The following is an 18,318-nucleotide window of genomic DNA, read 5'->3' on the forward strand; positions in this document are numbered from 1 at the left end:
CCCCCCTGTATGCATGGCTCATATTCCCCCCCTGTATGCATGGCTCATATTCACCCCCCCCCCCTGTGTGCATGGCTCATAATCACCCCCCTCCTGTATGCATGACTCATATTTCCCCCCCTGTATGCATGGCTCATATTTCCCCCCCTGTATGCATGGCTCATATTCCCCCATCCTGTATGCATGGCTCATATTCCCCCCCTTGTATGCATGGCTCATATCCCCCCCCTGTATGCATGGCTCATATTCCCCCTCTGTATGCATGGCTCATATTCCCCCCTGTATGCATGGCTCATATCCCTCCCCCCTTAAATGCATGGCTCATATCCCCCCCCCCTGTATGCATGGCTCATATTCCCCCCCCCTGTATGCATGGCTGATATCCCCCCCTTGTATGCATGGCTCATATTCACCCCCCTCCTCTATGCATGGCTCATATTCACCCCCCCCCCCCCGTATGCATGGCTCATATTCACCCCCCTGTATGCATGGCTCATATTCACCCCCCCTCCTGTATGCATGACTCATATTTCCCCCCCTGTATGCATGGCTCATATTTCCCCCCCTCTGTATGCATGGCCCATATTCACCCCCCCTCCTGTATGCATGGCTCATATTTCACCCCCCCCCTGTATGCATGGCTCATATTTCCCCTCCTGTATGCATGGCTCATATTTCCCCCCCTGTATGCATGGCTCATATTCCCCCTCCTGTATACATGGCTCATATTCCCCCCTGCATACCTGGCTCATATTCCCCCCCCCCCCCGTATGCATGACTCATATTCCCCCCCCTGTATGCATGGCTCATATTCAACCCCCTTCCATATGCATGGCTCATATTCACCCCCCCCCCTCCTGTATGCATGACTCATATTCCCCCCCTTGTATGCATGGCTCATATTCCCCCCCTTGTATGCATGGCTCATATTCCCCCCCTGTATGCATGGCTCATATTCCCCCCCCCTGTATGCATGGCTCATATTAACCCCCCCTTGTATGCATGGCTCATATTCCCCCCCCTGCATGCATGGCTAATATTTTCCCCCCTGTATGCATGACTCATATTCCCCCCCTTGTATGCTTGGCTCATATTCACCCCCCTCCTGCATGCATGGCTCATATTCACCCCCCCCCCCCCCCCCGTATGCATGGCTCATATTCACCCCCCTGTATGCATGCCTCATATTCACCCCCCCCTCCTGTATGCATGACTCATATTTCCCCATGTATGCATGGCTCATATCCCCCCCTGTATGCATGGCCCATCTCTCCACCCCACCCCCAGCTCCCATCTTGCATGATGCGGCTTACCGTCCTCCTTCATCCCCTGTCCCCCCGTCCCTCATACTCACCTGTCCCTGTCCCGACTCCCGGCGCAGCACCTTCTTCCTGCGTGAGCGGTCATGTGATACCACTCATTAAGGTCATGAATATGTGCATATTCATGACCTTAATGAGCGGTACCACGTGACCGCTCATTCAGGAGCGCTGCAGAAGCTGAGACCAGGCATCGCTGGAGCAGGGTGAGTATCGTCTTCAAGGAAGGTGGGTGGGAGGCAGGCGGGCGGCCGGGGTCGGTCGGGAGGTGACCCAGCTTTTATAAAAAAAAGACAAAAAAAAACCTTGCTCAGGTGCCACCCCCTGCATTGTCCCCGCCCTAGGCACGTGCCCTCGCGTGCCTAGTGGCAAATACGGCCCTGATTCAGATGCCGCATTTTAAGAAAATACCTTTAAAGATGACCTGTAATTTTTCCTGACATTTCCGTTATTGCAAAATTTTGAACATCTTCAGATAAAATCCAATAGTGTGACATTCCTCTGTTATACTCACTGGTAACATATGGCCTCCAAAGAGACATTTTCTAGCGAAACTAATTACTTTTAATAATGGAGCTACCGTGCAAAGCAGTATATTGAGTTGGTGTAAATTTGAGGACTGCACTTGCCACTTGAGTAGGAGTACAATCAATCATAAATGCACATTACCAGATTGACATGGAGAATCGTAATATCTACTCATCATATAATTATGCTGTGGAATATGTAGTTTTCTGGAATACAGGTACAGTTGAAACCAGTAAGTAATAAAAATGCCTTAAAACATTCTCTCTCTCTCGTTATTCTGGCATTTGGTAAATATTAATAATTATGGTAATCCTAATTGACCTAAAACGGGAAAGGTTTATTCTGATTTCATATCAGATATTGAGAAAAACATGCATATGTGTCTTTTTATATATATTGTATGTAAACTTCTAGTTTCAACTGTATTTACTAAAACAGACATGTCTGGAGACCCAAGAAGTACTTGTGTATACTGCCTCTGTGAGTCTGTAAATTGCTTAGGTAGAACTGGTGTTTAACCACTACTGTCATGAAGTGACTGTCCTGGTGTGACACAACCCGACGAATGGACGGTCACCAAACGGCAAAACACACAAGGGTACACCGGGGACACTTTAACAATGGTGGACCCTGTCGGTAGGGAATGGGGAATTGGACACCTCCTGCACTCACCCGAGGATGTGCCCTGCTGTTTCTAGCGTCCCTATATGGGTTCTTTCAATCCGTCGCCGACCAGGATACCTAGTCCCTCACTCGCCCTGCTCTTGTCCCCAAGTATGGAACTGGCAGGTGAGAGCACTGGTCCCACCGCTGCACTAATACAACACAGGGGAAGTTACAGACAAAAAAAAGGGACAAAGCAACAATAAACTCCAAACTTAGCATTCTCCGCTGCAATGCACCGTACAGCAGAGTTTAGCACCAGATATCAGTATTCAGCTGAAGAACCACAGTACTCAGCAAGCTCTTTCTCCACCCAGGTTGGTCTCCAAAAGGACCTGTATAACCAACAGTCAGCTGATGCATCAGGTGACCTTTTAAAGGAAGGTGGGAGTGGTCACCACCCACATCAGCAGACTAGGAAGCAATGTAATTGCACCAGCGGCCACCAGGGGTTAAAACGGCATTAACCCCCGATAGCCTGAAAAGAAAAAAGTTTTAATCTGAGAGGCCAGATCTGCCACAGATCCAAACATGGATTGTGACAACTACAGTGGGGAAAAAAGTATTTAGTCAGCCACCAATTGTACAAGTTCTCTCACTTAAAAATGAGAGAGGCCTGTAATTGACATCATAGGTAGACCACAACTATGAGAGTCAAAATGAGAATACAAATCCAGAAAATCAACTTGTCTGATTTGGCAAGATTTATTTTGCAAATTATGGTGGAAACTAAGTACCGTATATACTCGAGTACATTTTTTTAGGCTGAAATTGCCCCTCTCGGCTTATACTCGAGTCATACCCAGGGGTCGGCAGGGGAGGGGGAGCAGCAGCTGTGTAATAATACTCACCTGCCCCTGGCGCGGTCCCTGGTTCCCCTGGCGCCGCAGCTTCTTCCTGTAGTGAGCGTTCACATGGTATCGCTCATTACAGTAATGAATATGGACTCCGCCCATGGGAGTGGAGTCCATATTCATTACTGTAATGAGCGGTACCATGTGACCGCTCACTACAGGAAGCTGCGGCGCCGGGGGAACCAGGGACCGCGCCAGGAGCAGGTGAGTATAACGCAGTGCGCGATATTCACCTGCTCCTCGTTCCACTGCCGCCAGCCGCCGCATCTTCCCCATCCTCTGCACTGAGGTCAGAGGGCGCGGTGACACGATTAGTGAGCGCCGCCCTCTGCCTGATCGTCAGTGCAGAGGATGGAAGACACAGCGGTACCCGGCGGCGGTGGAATGAGGAGCAGGTGAATATAGCTGGGGGCCTGAGAGGTGAGTATGCGATTTTTTTTTTTATCGTAGCAACAGCATATGGGACAAATGACTGTATGGAGCATCTTATGGGGCCATAAGCAACGTTTGTGGAGCATTATACGGGGCAAATGACTGTATGGAGCATCTTATGGGGCCATAAGCAACGTTTGTCGAGCATTATACGGGGCAAATGACTGTATATAGAGCATCTTATGGGGCCATAAGCAACGTTTGTGGAGCATTACCTGGGGCAAATATCTTTATAGAGCATTTTATGGGGCCATAATCAGCATTTGTGCAGCATTATATGGGGCAAATGTCTGTATGGAGTATCTTATGGGGCCATAATCAACGTTTGTGGAGCTTTATATGGGGCAAATATCTTTATGGAGCATCTTATGGGGCCATAATCCGCATTTGTGCAGCATTATATGGGACATATTTTAATATGGAGCATCTTATGGGGCCCATCATAAACTTTATGGAGCATTATATTGGGCTCCTGATTCAATATGGGTATTCCAAAACACTTAACCTACTGATGTCTTAATTAATTTTACTTTTATTGGCATCTTTTTGTATTTTTTACATTTACTGGTAGCTGCTGCATTTTCCACCCTAGGCTTATACTCGAGTCATTAAGTTTTCCCAGTTTTTTGTGGCAAAATTAGGGGTCTCGGCTTATACTCGGGTCGGCTTATACTCGAGTATATACGGTATTTGGTCACCTAAAAAATGCAAGATTTCTGGCTCTCAAAGACCTGTAACTTCTTCTTTAAGAGGCTCCTCTGTCCTCCACTCATTACATGTAGTAAAGTAAAGGCACCTGTTTGAACTTGTTATCAGCAAAAAAGACACCTGTCCACAACCTCAAACAGTCACTCCAAAATCCACTATGGTGAAGACAAAGAGCTGTTGAAGGACACCAGCAACAAAACTGTAGCCCTGCACAGGCTCGGAAGACTGAATCTGCAATAGGCAAGCAACTTGGTGTGATGAAATCAACTGTGGGAGCAATAATAAGAAAATGGAAGACATACAAGACCACTAAAACTCCCTCGAGTTGGGGCTCCACGCAAGATTTCACCCCGTGGGGTCAAAATGATCACAAGAACGGTGAGCAAAAATCCCAGAACCACATGGGGGACCTAGTTAATGAGCTGGGACCACCATAAAAAAAGGTTACCATCAGTAACACACTACGCCACCAGGGACTCAGATCCTGCAGTGCCAGACGTGTTCCCCTGCTTAAGCCAGTGCTGCCCGGGCATGTCTGAAGTCTGCTAGAGAGCATTTGGATTATCCAGAAGAGTATTGAGAGAATGTCATATGGTCTGATGAAACCAAAGTAGAACTGTTTGGTAGAAAAAAAACTAGTCGTGCTTGGAGGAGACAGAATGCCGAGTTGCATCTAAAGAACACCATACCTACTGTGAAACATGGGGTGGCAACATCATGCTTTGGGGCTGTTTCTCTGCAAATGGACCAGGATGACTGATCCGTGTACATGAAAGAATGAATGGGGCCATGTATAGTGAGATTTTAAGTGCAAACCTCTTTCCATCAGCAAGGGCATTAAAGATGAAACGTGGATGGGTCTTTCAGTATGATAATGATCCCAAGCACATCACCAGAACAATGAAGGAGTGGCTTCGTAAGAAGCATATGAAGGTCCTGGAGTGGCCTAGCCAGTCTCCAGATCTCAATCCCATAGAAAACCTTTGGAGGGAGTTTAAAGTCCGTGCTGCCCACGTGTTGAAATGAACTTTTGTGAATGTCCAAATACTTATTTTCCTCCATAATTTGCTAAATAAATCTTGCCAAATCAGACAAGGTAATTTTCTGGATTTGTTTTCTCATTTTGACTCTCATAGTTGTGGTCTTCCTATGATGTCAATTACAGGCCTCTCTCACCTTTTTAAGTGGGAGAACTTGCACAATTGGTGGCTGACTAAATACTTTTTTCCCCACTGTATATGACCACTGCATGTTGTTATTATTGGTTACATTAGGTACTTATTTAGTGGTGGCATAGATTGGTCCATTACAGAAAAAGTAATTCTTACCATTAACTATGTGATTAGATGTTTCTGTGTTTTGTTTATTTCCTTTTTTGTGTTGTTGTTAAAGTAATTCTGGATATTTAAGCTTGCCCTAAAGATTGCTCGTCAGTGTCCCAAACCACAGTCACCCACTTTTCGATGTGATTTTGCTAAGCACCCTCCCATTCTGTATCTAGTTCGAAGGACTTCCCTAGAAAAGTCACATTGGCAAGTATAGGTTCACATTTATAGATGTGGTGAAGGGCACGACAAAGAAAACAGACATTTGCCTCTTCTCAGTTTTCTCTTCTGGATGCCCCATAGCAGTGGCAATGGTTCTTATATTCTTAGAGGACACACTTGCCAAGAACATTGTTACTTTTGCACAGAAAATTAATTATTGTCCAACTCCAATATGTGGGTTCCCTTTGATGCAGAGGATCATCGGTGTTGCACTACTATACACATTTTGGCCCTTTACCAAATAATAGTACTTATGCTATTAATTACAGTTATGTATTGCTAACAGGGAGGTGGGCCGATTCCAGCCATAAATTGTTCTACACTTGCTCATATACTATCTTAACAACATTTATCCAAAATACATACATTTTGCTTTCCCATCAAATATGTGTCATCCCACTCTTAAAAACATCTACCAGAACCAAAAAGAGAACATGATTTTCACATATTTGTTATTCAATATTTTGTGAGATAATAGAGAACACTTACCCATTTTTTAATACCTTATTCTCCTAAAATTACTTAGTGTAGCCCATGAATCACTTACCAGCAATGTTTTCTCCATCTTGTTTGCCAGTTGTAACAGAGGCACCAGTAGTAGAAATATTGTCAAGATTACCATATTTAGCTGTGAAGAAATCAACATTAAAATTCTTCAAGTCATTTATCCAAATGTATTAGCTACATCCTTCTGTTTATGATTAAAGGGGGTGTCTGATACATAAAATGCACTATATGAGTATCAAACCACTTTTACAATTAGCTTTGTTATAAAATTTCCTACCATTCTCCATATACAGCTTCTTCCTTTACTTCCTGTTACTTTTGGCTTGAGGAAAGTCTCAAACAGGACTTTATCAGAGGATGGCCCTGCAGTCACTTCTCCAGAGCTTCTATGAAGCCATCTAGAACAGGACATCATCAGGGTGCGGTGCTATGGTTATTTACATTAGCTTCTTTCACCGTTGTTGCCTGATGACGTCCTGAATCATTTGCAGGAGAGAGCTTCTAACCGCCACCTCACTTGTCACCAAGGTTGCCAACAGTCTAGAAATTCTAGGACCGTCCGTAAAAATAGATAGTCAATTAAAAGGATGAGCGCATCACTTTTGGCCAGTAGGTGATCAAGCAGGATCCTGTCCCATAACACAGTAAATATTAGACTTGACACTCAGATATCATGAAGAAGTTAGATTTTATTAAATAACCAGCAATCCAGAAATTTGAAGACATTTTGGTCTATACAGTAGATCTTCATCAGGATATCTCTTCATTTCAAACTGGTGGATACCACATGCTTACCTTAGCACAATTATGCTGAATCAAGCATAGTCTCCTGGGCATAAACTGATGAAGGTCTTCTGTATGACTGAAACATCTTCAAATTTCTGGATTGTTATCTAATAAAAATCTGGGTGAGTCTTATATCTACAGGGCATTTTTTTGCCCTGTCCGTAAAAAAAAATTAAGGTTTCTGAGATTTTTTGGGAACGGAAGAACGTTATACAGATTAAAACAATGATAATTACAGTCAAAATACAGTGATAGCAGCTGACGAGCTGTAGACATGTATCACTAATCATAATGATTGATTATATTTTTCAAATGTTTTTTCAAATGTGTCTATAAAAAAATATTGTCTGCCCATGATTTTTTTATTTTTATAAACTGTCCCAAAAAATAAAAACTCGATTTGGCAACCCAGCTTGTCACCACCGCCCCGCAGCTTCTATATTCGCCGCTAAACAGCTTCTGTCTCCTCCACCTCTTTCACTGAAACGAGATATCAAGGGGTGCTGAAAGGAGCAGGGTGAGTGAAAACAGCACCGCTCCACAGCTTCTGTCACCACCCTGAAAAGAATTTTGAGGGGTGGCACTGCTGGCAGTCATCCATCTTCTGTCCCCTCCCTCTGATGATTACTCAGCTGTGTTACAGAAGGTGTGTGGTGGTAGTGACAGAAGCTGTGGTCACTAGTGATGAGCTAGTGTACTCGTTGCTCAGGTTTTCCCGAGCACGCTTGGGTGACCTACGAGTATTTATGACTACTCGGGAGATTTCGTTTTCATCGCCCTAACTGAATGATTTACAGCTATTAGCCAGGCTGAGTACATGTGGGGGTTGCCTGGTTGCTAGGAAATCCCCACATGTATTTAAGCTGGCTAGTAGCTGTAAATCATTCAGCTGCGGCAATGAAATCTAAATCTCCGAGCAGTCATAAATACTCGGAGATCACCTGAGCGTGCTCAGGAAAACCTGAGCAACGAGTACACTAGCTCATCACTAGTGGTCACTTCTCACTGCCTCTATCGACGAGATTGATTTTGGACATCTTCAGGAGACAGCAGTGAGAGAAGCTGTGGTAAGCGACTCCCTGATGACGTCCTCTATTGTCCTCTATTAGGAGGGAGGATTGAAGCTGCTTGGAAATGGTTTAAGGGCCATCTTCATTATGATGACCCCTTTGAAACTGCCCTAAAATGAAACATCACAAGAAGTAAAAAAGGAAACAAAATAGCTGTATAGGGATTACAGTGAGGAATTTTCAAATAAAGAAAACTACAAAAGTGGTTAGGGATTAAAAATAGATATTTATACAGGGCAAGTTACGAATCGGACAATCTATTTAATGCCATGCTGCCCTATTTCCTGTGCTGATAACTGAGCTCATGAGCAAGGCTTCATGGAAGTGACTCCTGGCTGCTTCACATATCTGCCAGGATAAGGCTTGTAAGTGGCAGACAATTATGGGGGCAGTCGTTGGCATTGCACTGACATGGAGGATCTGTTCATAATATCCTGTAGCATTATTATTGGCATGGTAATTAACACTACAGGTCCTTCTCAAAAAATTAGCATATAGTGTTAAATTTCATTATTTACCATAATGTAATGATTACAATTAAACTTTCATATATTATAGATTCATTATCCACCAACTGAAATTTGTCAGGTCTTTTATTGTTTTAATACTGATGATTTTGGCATACAACTCCTGATAACCCCAAAAACCTGTCTCAATAAATTAGCATATTTCAACCGTCCAATCAAATAAAAGTGTTTTTTAATAACAAACAAAAAAAACATCAAATAATAATGTTCAGTTATGCACTCAATACTTGGTAGGGAATCCTTTGGCAGAAATGACTGCTTCAATGCGGCGTGGCATGGAGGCAATCAGCCTGTGACACTGCTGAGATGTTATGGAGGCCCAGGATGCTTCAATAGCGGCCTTAAGCTCATCCAGAGTGTTGGGTCTTGCGTCTCTCAACTTTCTCTTCACAATATCCCACAGATTCTCTATGGGGTTCAGGTCAGGAGAGTTGGCAGGCCAATTGAGCACAGTAATACCATGGTCAGTAAACCATTTACCAGTGGTTTTGGCACTGTGAGCAGGTGCCAGGAAGCATGAAGTGCTCCAAAATCTCCTGATAGCTAGCTGCATTGACCCTGCCCTTGATGAAACACAGTGGACCAACACCAGCAGCTGACATGGCACCCCACACCATCACTGACTGGGTACTTGACACTGGACTTCAGGCATTTTGGCATTTCCTTCTCCCCAGTCTTCCTCCAGACTCTGGCACCTTGATTTCCGAATGACATGCAAAATTTGCTTTCATCAGAAAAAAGTACTTGGGACCACTTAGCAACAGTCCAGTGCTGCTTCTCTGTAGCCCAGGTCAGGCGCTTCTGCCGCTGTTTATGGTTCAAAAGTGGCTTTACCTGGGGAATGCGGCACCTGTAGCCCATTTCCTGCACACGCCTGTGCACGTTGGCTCTGGATGTTTCCACACCAGACTCAGTCCACTGCTTCCTCAGGTTCCCCAAGGTCTGGAATCGGTCCTTCTCCACAATCTTCCTCAGGGTCCGGTCACCTCTTCTCGTTGTACAGCGTTTTCTGCCACATTGTCTCCTTCCAACAGACTTACCATTGAGGTGCCTTGATACAGCACTCTGGGAACAGCCTATTTGTTGAGAAATTTCTTTCTGGGTCTTACCCTCTTGCTTGAGGGTGTCAATGATGGCCTTCTTGACATCTGTCAGGTCGCTAGTCTTACCCATGATGGGGGTTTTGAGTAATGAACCAGGCAGGGAGTTTTTAAAAGCCTCAGGTATCTTTTGCATGTGTTTAGAGTTGATTAGTTGATTCAGAAGATTAGGGTAATAGGTCGTTTAGAGAACCTTTTCTTGATATGCTAATTTATTGAGACAGGTTTTTTGGGTTATCAGGAGTTGTAGGCCAAAATCATCAGTATTAAAACAATAAAAGACCTGACAAATTTCAGTTGGTGGATAATGAATCTATAATATATGAAAGTTTAATTGTAATCATTACATTATGGTAAATAATGAAATTTAACACTATATGCTAATTTTTTGAGAAGGACCTGTATAGCTGCTAATCTTATAGGAGCTCTCCCTTCACATCACAAATTACATATTTTGCTATAGATACTTACACGCCATTGTTGTTTTATCTGTGGACCTAAAAGAAGACCAAACATTATTTTTGTATGCCACAACCATAATAAACAGGTAAATTTTCTACTAAATCATTTACAGTGTTGACTATTCAGCCAAAAGTAAATCTATAGCTTGGCCAATATCTTTAGTTATATTTTAAGGCACTTTAACCCCTTCTTGAATGGGCAATTCTGTTTTGCATGTGCAAGATTTTCTCACCCTCTTTCAAGAGCCATAACTTTCTATTTTTCCACCGACAGTCATATGAGAGCTTGTTTTATTTTGAGAAAATTAGTATGTAGTTTTGAATAGCAACAACGCATTGTAACATGTGAAAAAAATTCCAAGTGTGGTGAGCTAACAAATTAAAAAATGCAATTCAGCCTTTGTTTTTTGGGTTTCCTTTTTTTCAGCAATCATTTTACGGTAAAAATAACTTGTTAATGTTTCAAGTCAGAACAATTGCAGAAAAAACAAAAATAATCCTAAAGTCTTTACATACAAACCACTGTCTCTTAATAGGCTGACACTTTCTGTTTGTTATGATAGTGTAGCAATTCGCTTGGTAAAATAGGTAACACACTCAAAAAACTGCCACTCATCCTGCTGCTGCCTGCATAGGCTAGAGATCCTGACCCCGCAGTCCCTAGTGGTTCCTACATGAGCTGAGATAGCCCTAACCACAGATTAGATAATGACAACTCAGACTTATGGTGCCTGAAAGGCCGTGAGACTGCAAACCAGAAACATTTTCAAAAAGTGGATGAAAACCCCCACAACACAAGAGGTGAGGTACCAGTAGCAGTACAGCAGAGGTGCGACTATCGAGAGTGAACTCAGCCAGAGGAAGAAAATTCACCCAGGCCTTGCTTCAGCAAAAAATATTTGGCTCCAGCAAAATGGCAGCGGCGTTATGCGCAGTAGCATCTATCGACAAGCGATGCTACTGCGCATTCGCCGCCTGTGCCATTTTGCTGGTGTTACTTCTTTTTTTTTTAAAGATCACAATACTAACTGTGCAAGTGCAGGATTTAAAATAGCAGGCAAGTCACTGAAGGTTCAGTGACCTGTTATTTAAGCCACAATGATGATGATGAGGCCAGAGAACAAAAAAAGGAGCCGCCCACAGTCCCGCCCCAGAGCACGAGCATCTCATTAACTGAAAACTTCTAACACAGATTAAACAAGAACCACGAGATGGATTTCTTCAAACCAGGTATCATTTTATTCTGTGCAGCAGCACCAACCTGACAATGCCTGTAGTTTACTTAGCAAAATCCTGATGACAGGTTTAATTTAAGATTAGAAGGTTGTAGCTAATCACGGCCAGTACCTTAAATGGATCCATCTGAAAACCTTTAGCAAAAAACAAATGACCCAAAAACTGAATCTGCTGCACCTCAAATTGACACTTCTATAGCTTGGTAAACAAATGATTGTCACAGAGAATATAAAGCACCTGTCGTACATACTCCTGTTGCTTTTCACAAAAACTTGAGCAAATCAAGATATCATTCAAATATATCACTACAAATCTAGCCACCGAAAAAGAAAAAATATAATTTATTAGTTCTGAAACACTGCTGGCACATTGGTCAAACTGAATGTCATCGTCACATTTTCAAAGTTACCCTCAGGGGTATTGAAGGCAGTCTTCCACTCATCACCTTGTCGAATACATATAAGGTTATATGCCCTTCTCAGATCCAGTAAAGAAAACTACTTCGTCCCTGCTAGTTGATTAAACCGATCAGGAATAAGAGGTAATGGGTATGGATTACATAGATTAATTTTATTAATCTATCTAAAATCTAAACAAGGACGCAAAACGCCATCTTTTTTTTCTTAAAGAAAAAAACCACTGTGAATGGTGAGACGGAAGGCATTATGTGACTCTTTTGAATGTACTCTTTCAAGGCATCTCTTTCAGGAAGAGAGAGGTTAAACAGACGAGATTTAGGCAATTTAACCCCTGGGATAAATTTGATAGCACAATCATAAGACCTATGCAGGGGAAGAACTTCACATTCAGTCTCAGAAAAACATCCTCAAAATCCTGAATAAAATCTGGAAGAATAGATCTCATAGATGCCAGGGCTTTAGATAATCACTGGAAAAAAACACAAAAATTCCCCTATGACTTAACCTCACGAGTCTCCCAATTGATGGTAGGATTGTGTTTCATCAACCAGGGCATACCCAACACAACTTTAACTGGTAAGGAAGGAAACACCATGAATGAAATAGATTCTGTGTGTTAGGCCGGGATCACACACAGAGATACGGCCGAGTCTCGCTGTAGTGTGACTCCGGCCTAACACTTCCACTGCTCACATTCTCAACCTTAGAAGTAACATGACTAAGTGAGGGAAGAATTGCAGATACTTGAATACTATGACCAAGAGTTGAATCTGGATACCCACACTCAATAGTAAAATCACTGTCAATGAGATCTAAGGTGGAAGCTGAGTCAACAAATGCAGAGGCAACTATAACTCCAGATTTCATAACTAAAGACGCTTGTAAAAAAAAACAAGCAATAGTATGCATGAAAGATAACTTCAAACTTTTAGACCCAGTGTCCTTAAAATTTTTTAATAACTTTTCCTCACTCTTTACCTTTACAAAATCATTATTATATCTGAAACGCTGAATCAGTATATGACCCATTTGACCACAGTATAGACATAAACGAGCAAATGTTTCAAGCTCGATTCCCTCCTTGGACTCTCTGCAGACCCCAATATGCATCTGTTCTCCTCCCTCAATAGGATGAGCAGGAAAAGTCACTAAAATACCTACAAATGTGTTCTTATCCCTAAGACGTCTGTCCAAACGTACTGCCAGTGACATGAAAAATAATATCTTCTGTCCGGCTAGAAAGTCCCTGACAGAATTGACTGCGGAAAGATGGGTCATTACAGGAAGTTTCCACTGAACCCAGATCAGTAGTCCTCAGTGTTGCGATTTCCCTGGACAAACCTACAGATCATTGGTTCAGCAACAGCAACTTTATCGGGATCATCATAAATAAGCCTGATATCAGAGAAAAAAAAGAATCAACTGAGGAAAACACTCTAGAATCATCAGGTAGAAAAAATGCCCAAGCCTGAGGATCTCCATGAAGCAACAACATAACAATGCTCACTCATTGACTCTCTCCTCCGGATGAGGCAGGACGGTGACAAAAGTACAACTTACATGAAGAATAAAAGATGAAAAACTTACTTCGGTGCTCATCAAAACAATCCAGTAAATTTACCTAAGGTTCAGAAGACTATTTTAGGTGGAGTAGAACCTGCGTAGCGGTGGATTACACACGCGGTTGTTGCCTCTTGAGGTCTGCACCTCCAAAGACAAGGACAGCAAATGCACACACAGGGTATCCACAGTGTCCATGATGCCTTCTCAGCACAGAAATAATGGAATGGACTGGTGAAAATGTTGCGATAGTGTAGCAACTCACCCAGTAAAATAGGCAACACACTAAAAACTGCCACTGACCCTGCAGTTTCCTGCACACATTAGAGATCCTGACCTGCAGTCCCTAGTGGTTCAGGCATGAGCTCAGATGGCCCTAACCACAGACAAGATGATTGGAACTCGGACCTATGCTGCCTGAAAGGCCGTCGAGCACTTCACGTACTTCCTAAAGAACCGTAGGGCAAAGCAGAGTGCAAATTACCTACAGAATGGACAGTGTACTAAAAAAAAAAGAACCCACAGTGAGTAAAGCAACCAAGAAATACAAAGGGATTAAATACATAAGATTAGAAAATAAGCAGCCTACTTCCCAAAGAAACAGAATAGGTGCAGAGCAGTGATGAGCGAGTGTGCTCGTTACTCGAGTTTTCCAAGCATGCTGGTGTTCTCGGAGTATCTTGGGTGTGCTCGTAGATTATGTTTCAGTCCCCGCAGCTGCATGATTTACATGTGGGGATTCCCTAACAAACAGACAATCCCTGCATGTGTTCAGGTTGTCTAACAGCTGTAAATCATGCAGCTGCGGGGACACAATCTCTGAGCATGTCCAAGATACTCAGAGAACACCCGAGCATGCTCAGAAAACTCGAGTAACGAGCCCACTCGCTCATCACTAGTGCATGGTAAAGAACAAAAACAGCAAATAGATGAACCCTAGATGTTACTTCATAGCCTGACTAAGGCTAGGTTCACATTTGCGGTTGAGTCCGCAGTGTTTCGTACGCAACCGCAAACGCATGGCAAAGTGCATGCAAACACATAATAACTCTGCAATTTTTATCCGCAACAACTTACACATGATGGATAAAAACCGCAACGTTTGCACGCGTTTGCGTTGTTTATGCGCATGCGTTTGTTATGAAAAAAAGTTTTCAAGGAGAATTTCCTTGACACAAGCCACCCCCACTGGGCTTGTGCAAACGCAAGTGAACGCATGTCCTTGCGTTCCTATGCATCCCCATAGACTGGAATGCGTTGTTTTGACGCACTCCTTCCGCAAGCGTCAGCATGCATATGGCGGTGGAAATTTGACGCCAAAGAATTCTAACATTGTGCGTCAGCCGCACACCGTGAAAATACACATGAGTAAGCAAACGCGGGCGAACGCATGCAAATGCATGCACCAGTGTCTACAATGTTAAAGATAGGAAATCAAGACGCATGCGGACGTATGCGTCACAAACGCTGCAGACACAACCGCAAATGTGAAACCAGCCTTAAACTACAGAAGTATGGGTGGACATCAAAAAGAGACTACTACCATCAGGAAATACTAGCAGGGGGAAAGTATACAACCCCTGGCAAAAATTATGGAATCACCGGCCTTGGAGGATGTTCATTAGTTGTTTAATTTTGTAGAAAAAAAGCAGATCACAGACAAGGCACAAAACTAAAGTAATTTCAAATGTCAACTTTCTGGCTTTAAGAAACACTAAAAGAAATCAGGAACAAAAAAACGTGGTAGTCAGTAATGGTTACTTTTTTTAACCAAGCATAGGGAAATATTATGGAATCACTCAATTCTATGGAAAAAAAAATTATGGAATCATGAAAAACAAACAAACAATAAAACACTCCAACACATCACTAGTATTTTGTTGCACCACCTCTGGCTTTTATAACAGCTTGCAGTCCTGAGGCATGGACTTAATGAGTGTCACACAGTACTCTTCATCAATCTGGCTCCAACTTTCTCTGATTGCTGTTGCCAGATCAGCTTTGCAGGTTGGAGCCTTGTCATGGACCATTTTCTTCAACTTCCACCAAAGATTTTCATTTGGATTGAGATCCGGACTATTTGCAGGCCATGACATTGACCTTATGTGTCTTTTTTCAAGGAATGTTTGCACAGTTTTCGCTCTATGGCAGGATGCATTATCATCTTGTAAAATTGTTTCATCATCCCCAACTTCCTTTCAATTGATGGGATAAGAAAAGTGTCCAAAATATCAACATAAACTTGTACATTTATTGAAGATGTAATGACAGCCATCTCCCCAGTGCCTTTACCTGACATGCAGCCCCATATCATCAATGACTGTGGAAATTTGCATGTTCTCTTCAGGCAGTCATCTTTATAAATCTCATTGGAACGGCACCAAACAAAAGTTCCAGCATCATCACCTTGCCCAATGCAGATTCGCGATTCATCACTGAATATGACTTTCATCCAGTCATCCACAGTCCACGATTACTTTTCCTTAGCCCATTGTAACCTTGTTTTTTTCTGTTTAGGTGTTAATGATGGCTTTCGTTTAGCTTTTCTTTATTTAAATCCCATTTCCTTTAGGCGGTTTCTTACAGTGTGGTCACAGACGTTGACTCCAGTTTCCACCCATTCGTTCCTCATTTGTTTTGTTGTGGATTTCCTGTTTTGAAGACATATTGCTTGAAGTTTCCGGTCTGGACGCTTTGAGGTCTTCCTTGATCTACCGGTATGTTTGCCTTTAACAACCTTCCCATGTTGTTTGTATTTTGTCCAGATTTTAGACACAGCTGACTGTGAACAGCCAACATCTTTTGCAACATTGCGTGATGATTTACCCTCTTTTAAGAGTTTGATAACCTCTCCTTTGTTTCAATTGACATCTCTCATGTTGGAGCCATGATTCATGTCAGTCCACTTGGTGCAACAGCTCTCCAAGGTGTGATCACTCCTTTTTAGATGCAGACTAACGATCAGATCTAATTTGATGCAGGTGTTATTTTTGGGTATGAAAATTTACAGGTTGATTCCATATTTTTTTCCTCAGAATTGAGTGATTCCATTATTTTTATCCTATGCTTGATTAAAAAAAAGTAACCATTACTGACTAACACATTTTTTGTTCTTGATTTCTTTTAGTGTTTCTTAAAGCCAGAAAGTTGCCATTTGAAACGACTTTAGTTTTATGCCATGTCTGTGATCAGCTTTTTTTGTACAAAATTAAACAACTGAATGAACATCCTCCAAGGCTGGTGATTCCATAATTTTTGCCAGGGGTTGTATAAAACCACACCTGAAAGGTGATAGGGCAGACAAGTAAGTAAATAAAATCACAAGTTACCATAAAACGACTGCAGCAAGGATAACAGAAACTAAGCACCCAGGGAAAAGGTGTATCTGCTGTGGCTCAGCAGGCCAAGAAGCCAGCCACAAAGCACAGGTTGTGTAATACTATTGTAGGAACTCTAAGATTCTGGTAGCATGGGGCAATGAACAGCCAGAGACGGGTTACTTTAGTGCAAATAGTGTATTTGTAACACAGCAAAAACACACAAACTATATACTGCTAACTCGCAAAGAAACAAGTCCCTTAAACATATACAGCAAAACAGAAGAGTTCTTAGGCCAAAGTCCTTGGCAAGGTGAGTGAGACGGGTGACGTGCAGATCCAAACACAGCTGGTGCAGAAAGAGTCAAATCCGGGTATGAAGTAAACACAGGGAAGTCCAGAAACAAGTCCTCAGGTTAATCCCAGGTGTGGGATGAACACGGGTAAGTCCAGAAACAAGTTCTCAAGTTTATCTCAGTTGTGGCATAAACACGTGTAAGTCCAGAAACAAGTTCACATAAAGAATTATACTGGTGTAATTTCCTGTAGCTCCCACCGGGGGGAGTAAATAAGGATTAAGTAGCAAACACAGTCTAAGTCCAGCAGCAAAGCCCCAAACACAGTTCCAAAACAGAGTTCTTACCCGGAGGAGAGAACCAAGGGTTAAGTTCCCAAGCCAACAGACTGAGAGCATAACTTACATAGGCAGAGAATGTCCAGAGCCACGGGTAGAAGTACAGCAGACAAGCAGCTGAGCTGATGGAGAAACCAAGCAGAATACTCCAGCAGAGAGGCTGACACCTGACCCGGGTTTTAAACAAATGAACAGGAAGTAGGGCAGACAAAAACAGCAAACTCCATCTTAACGAAGGGCAAAATCATTCACAAGGTAACTTGGAAAACCCGGAATACTGACAGGTTGAAGGGTTTGAACCCAGACGCATGATATGGTTGTTTAGAAATCACTTTTTAGTAGTCATCACAGACAGGATTTCAGGAAAGGTATCTGTAGCACTTTATTACTGCTGAATGAAGATATGAGGTTGAAATGACAACATTACTGATTCAGTGTTGTGGTCCTGTTACTGCTTTTACTTGCAGTGGCACTTGGTTCTTGTTGTGTGATAACTAAGGAGTTATTTGAGGACGCTCGTGTTAATAGAGTATCTTTGGCATGCTTGAATACAATGTTCGAGTCACCGTTGGCAGCATGTCTCATGGCTGTTCAACAGCCGCAACACATGCAGGGATTCGCTCATCACTAGTAAGTATTTAATTTTTAGG

General features: G+C 42.7%; 2 protein-coding genes across 6 annotated transcripts in view; one reads left to right on the forward strand and one right to left on the reverse strand.

Moving 5' to 3' along the window:
* The window catches only part of MITD1 (microtubule interacting and trafficking domain containing 1), a 106,353-nt gene extending 89,923 nt beyond the window's left edge, over positions 1-16,430 (forward strand). For both annotated transcript variants that reach the window (XM_077296530.1, XM_077296534.1), the window contains exon 7: positions 16,290-16,430. In XM_077296530.1, coding sequence (XP_077152645.1) covers positions 16,290-16,415 — 126 coding nt within the window. In that variant the 3' untranslated portion in view covers positions 16,416-16,430. The remainder of the gene's footprint in view (positions 1-16,289) is intronic.
* Positions 1-18,318, reverse strand: part of LYG1 (lysozyme g1) — an 81,667-nt gene that overhangs the window by 27,635 nt on the left and 35,714 nt on the right. For all 4 annotated transcript variants that reach the window (XM_077296536.1, XM_077296535.1, XM_077296538.1 and 1 more), the window contains 2 exons: positions 10,513-10,538; positions 6,599-6,679 (listed from right to left, as the gene is read on the reverse strand). In XM_077296536.1, coding sequence (XP_077152651.1) covers positions 6,599-6,679; positions 10,513-10,519 — 88 coding nt within the window. In that variant the 5' untranslated portion in view covers positions 10,520-10,538. The remainder of the gene's footprint in view (positions 1-6,598; positions 6,680-10,512; positions 10,539-18,318) is intronic.

This window comes from Ranitomeya variabilis, chromosome 3 (assembly GCF_051348905.1).
Source record: "Ranitomeya variabilis isolate aRanVar5 chromosome 3, aRanVar5.hap1, whole genome shotgun sequence".
NCBI classification, from domain to species: domain Eukaryota; kingdom Metazoa; phylum Chordata; class Amphibia; order Anura; family Dendrobatidae; genus Ranitomeya; species Ranitomeya variabilis.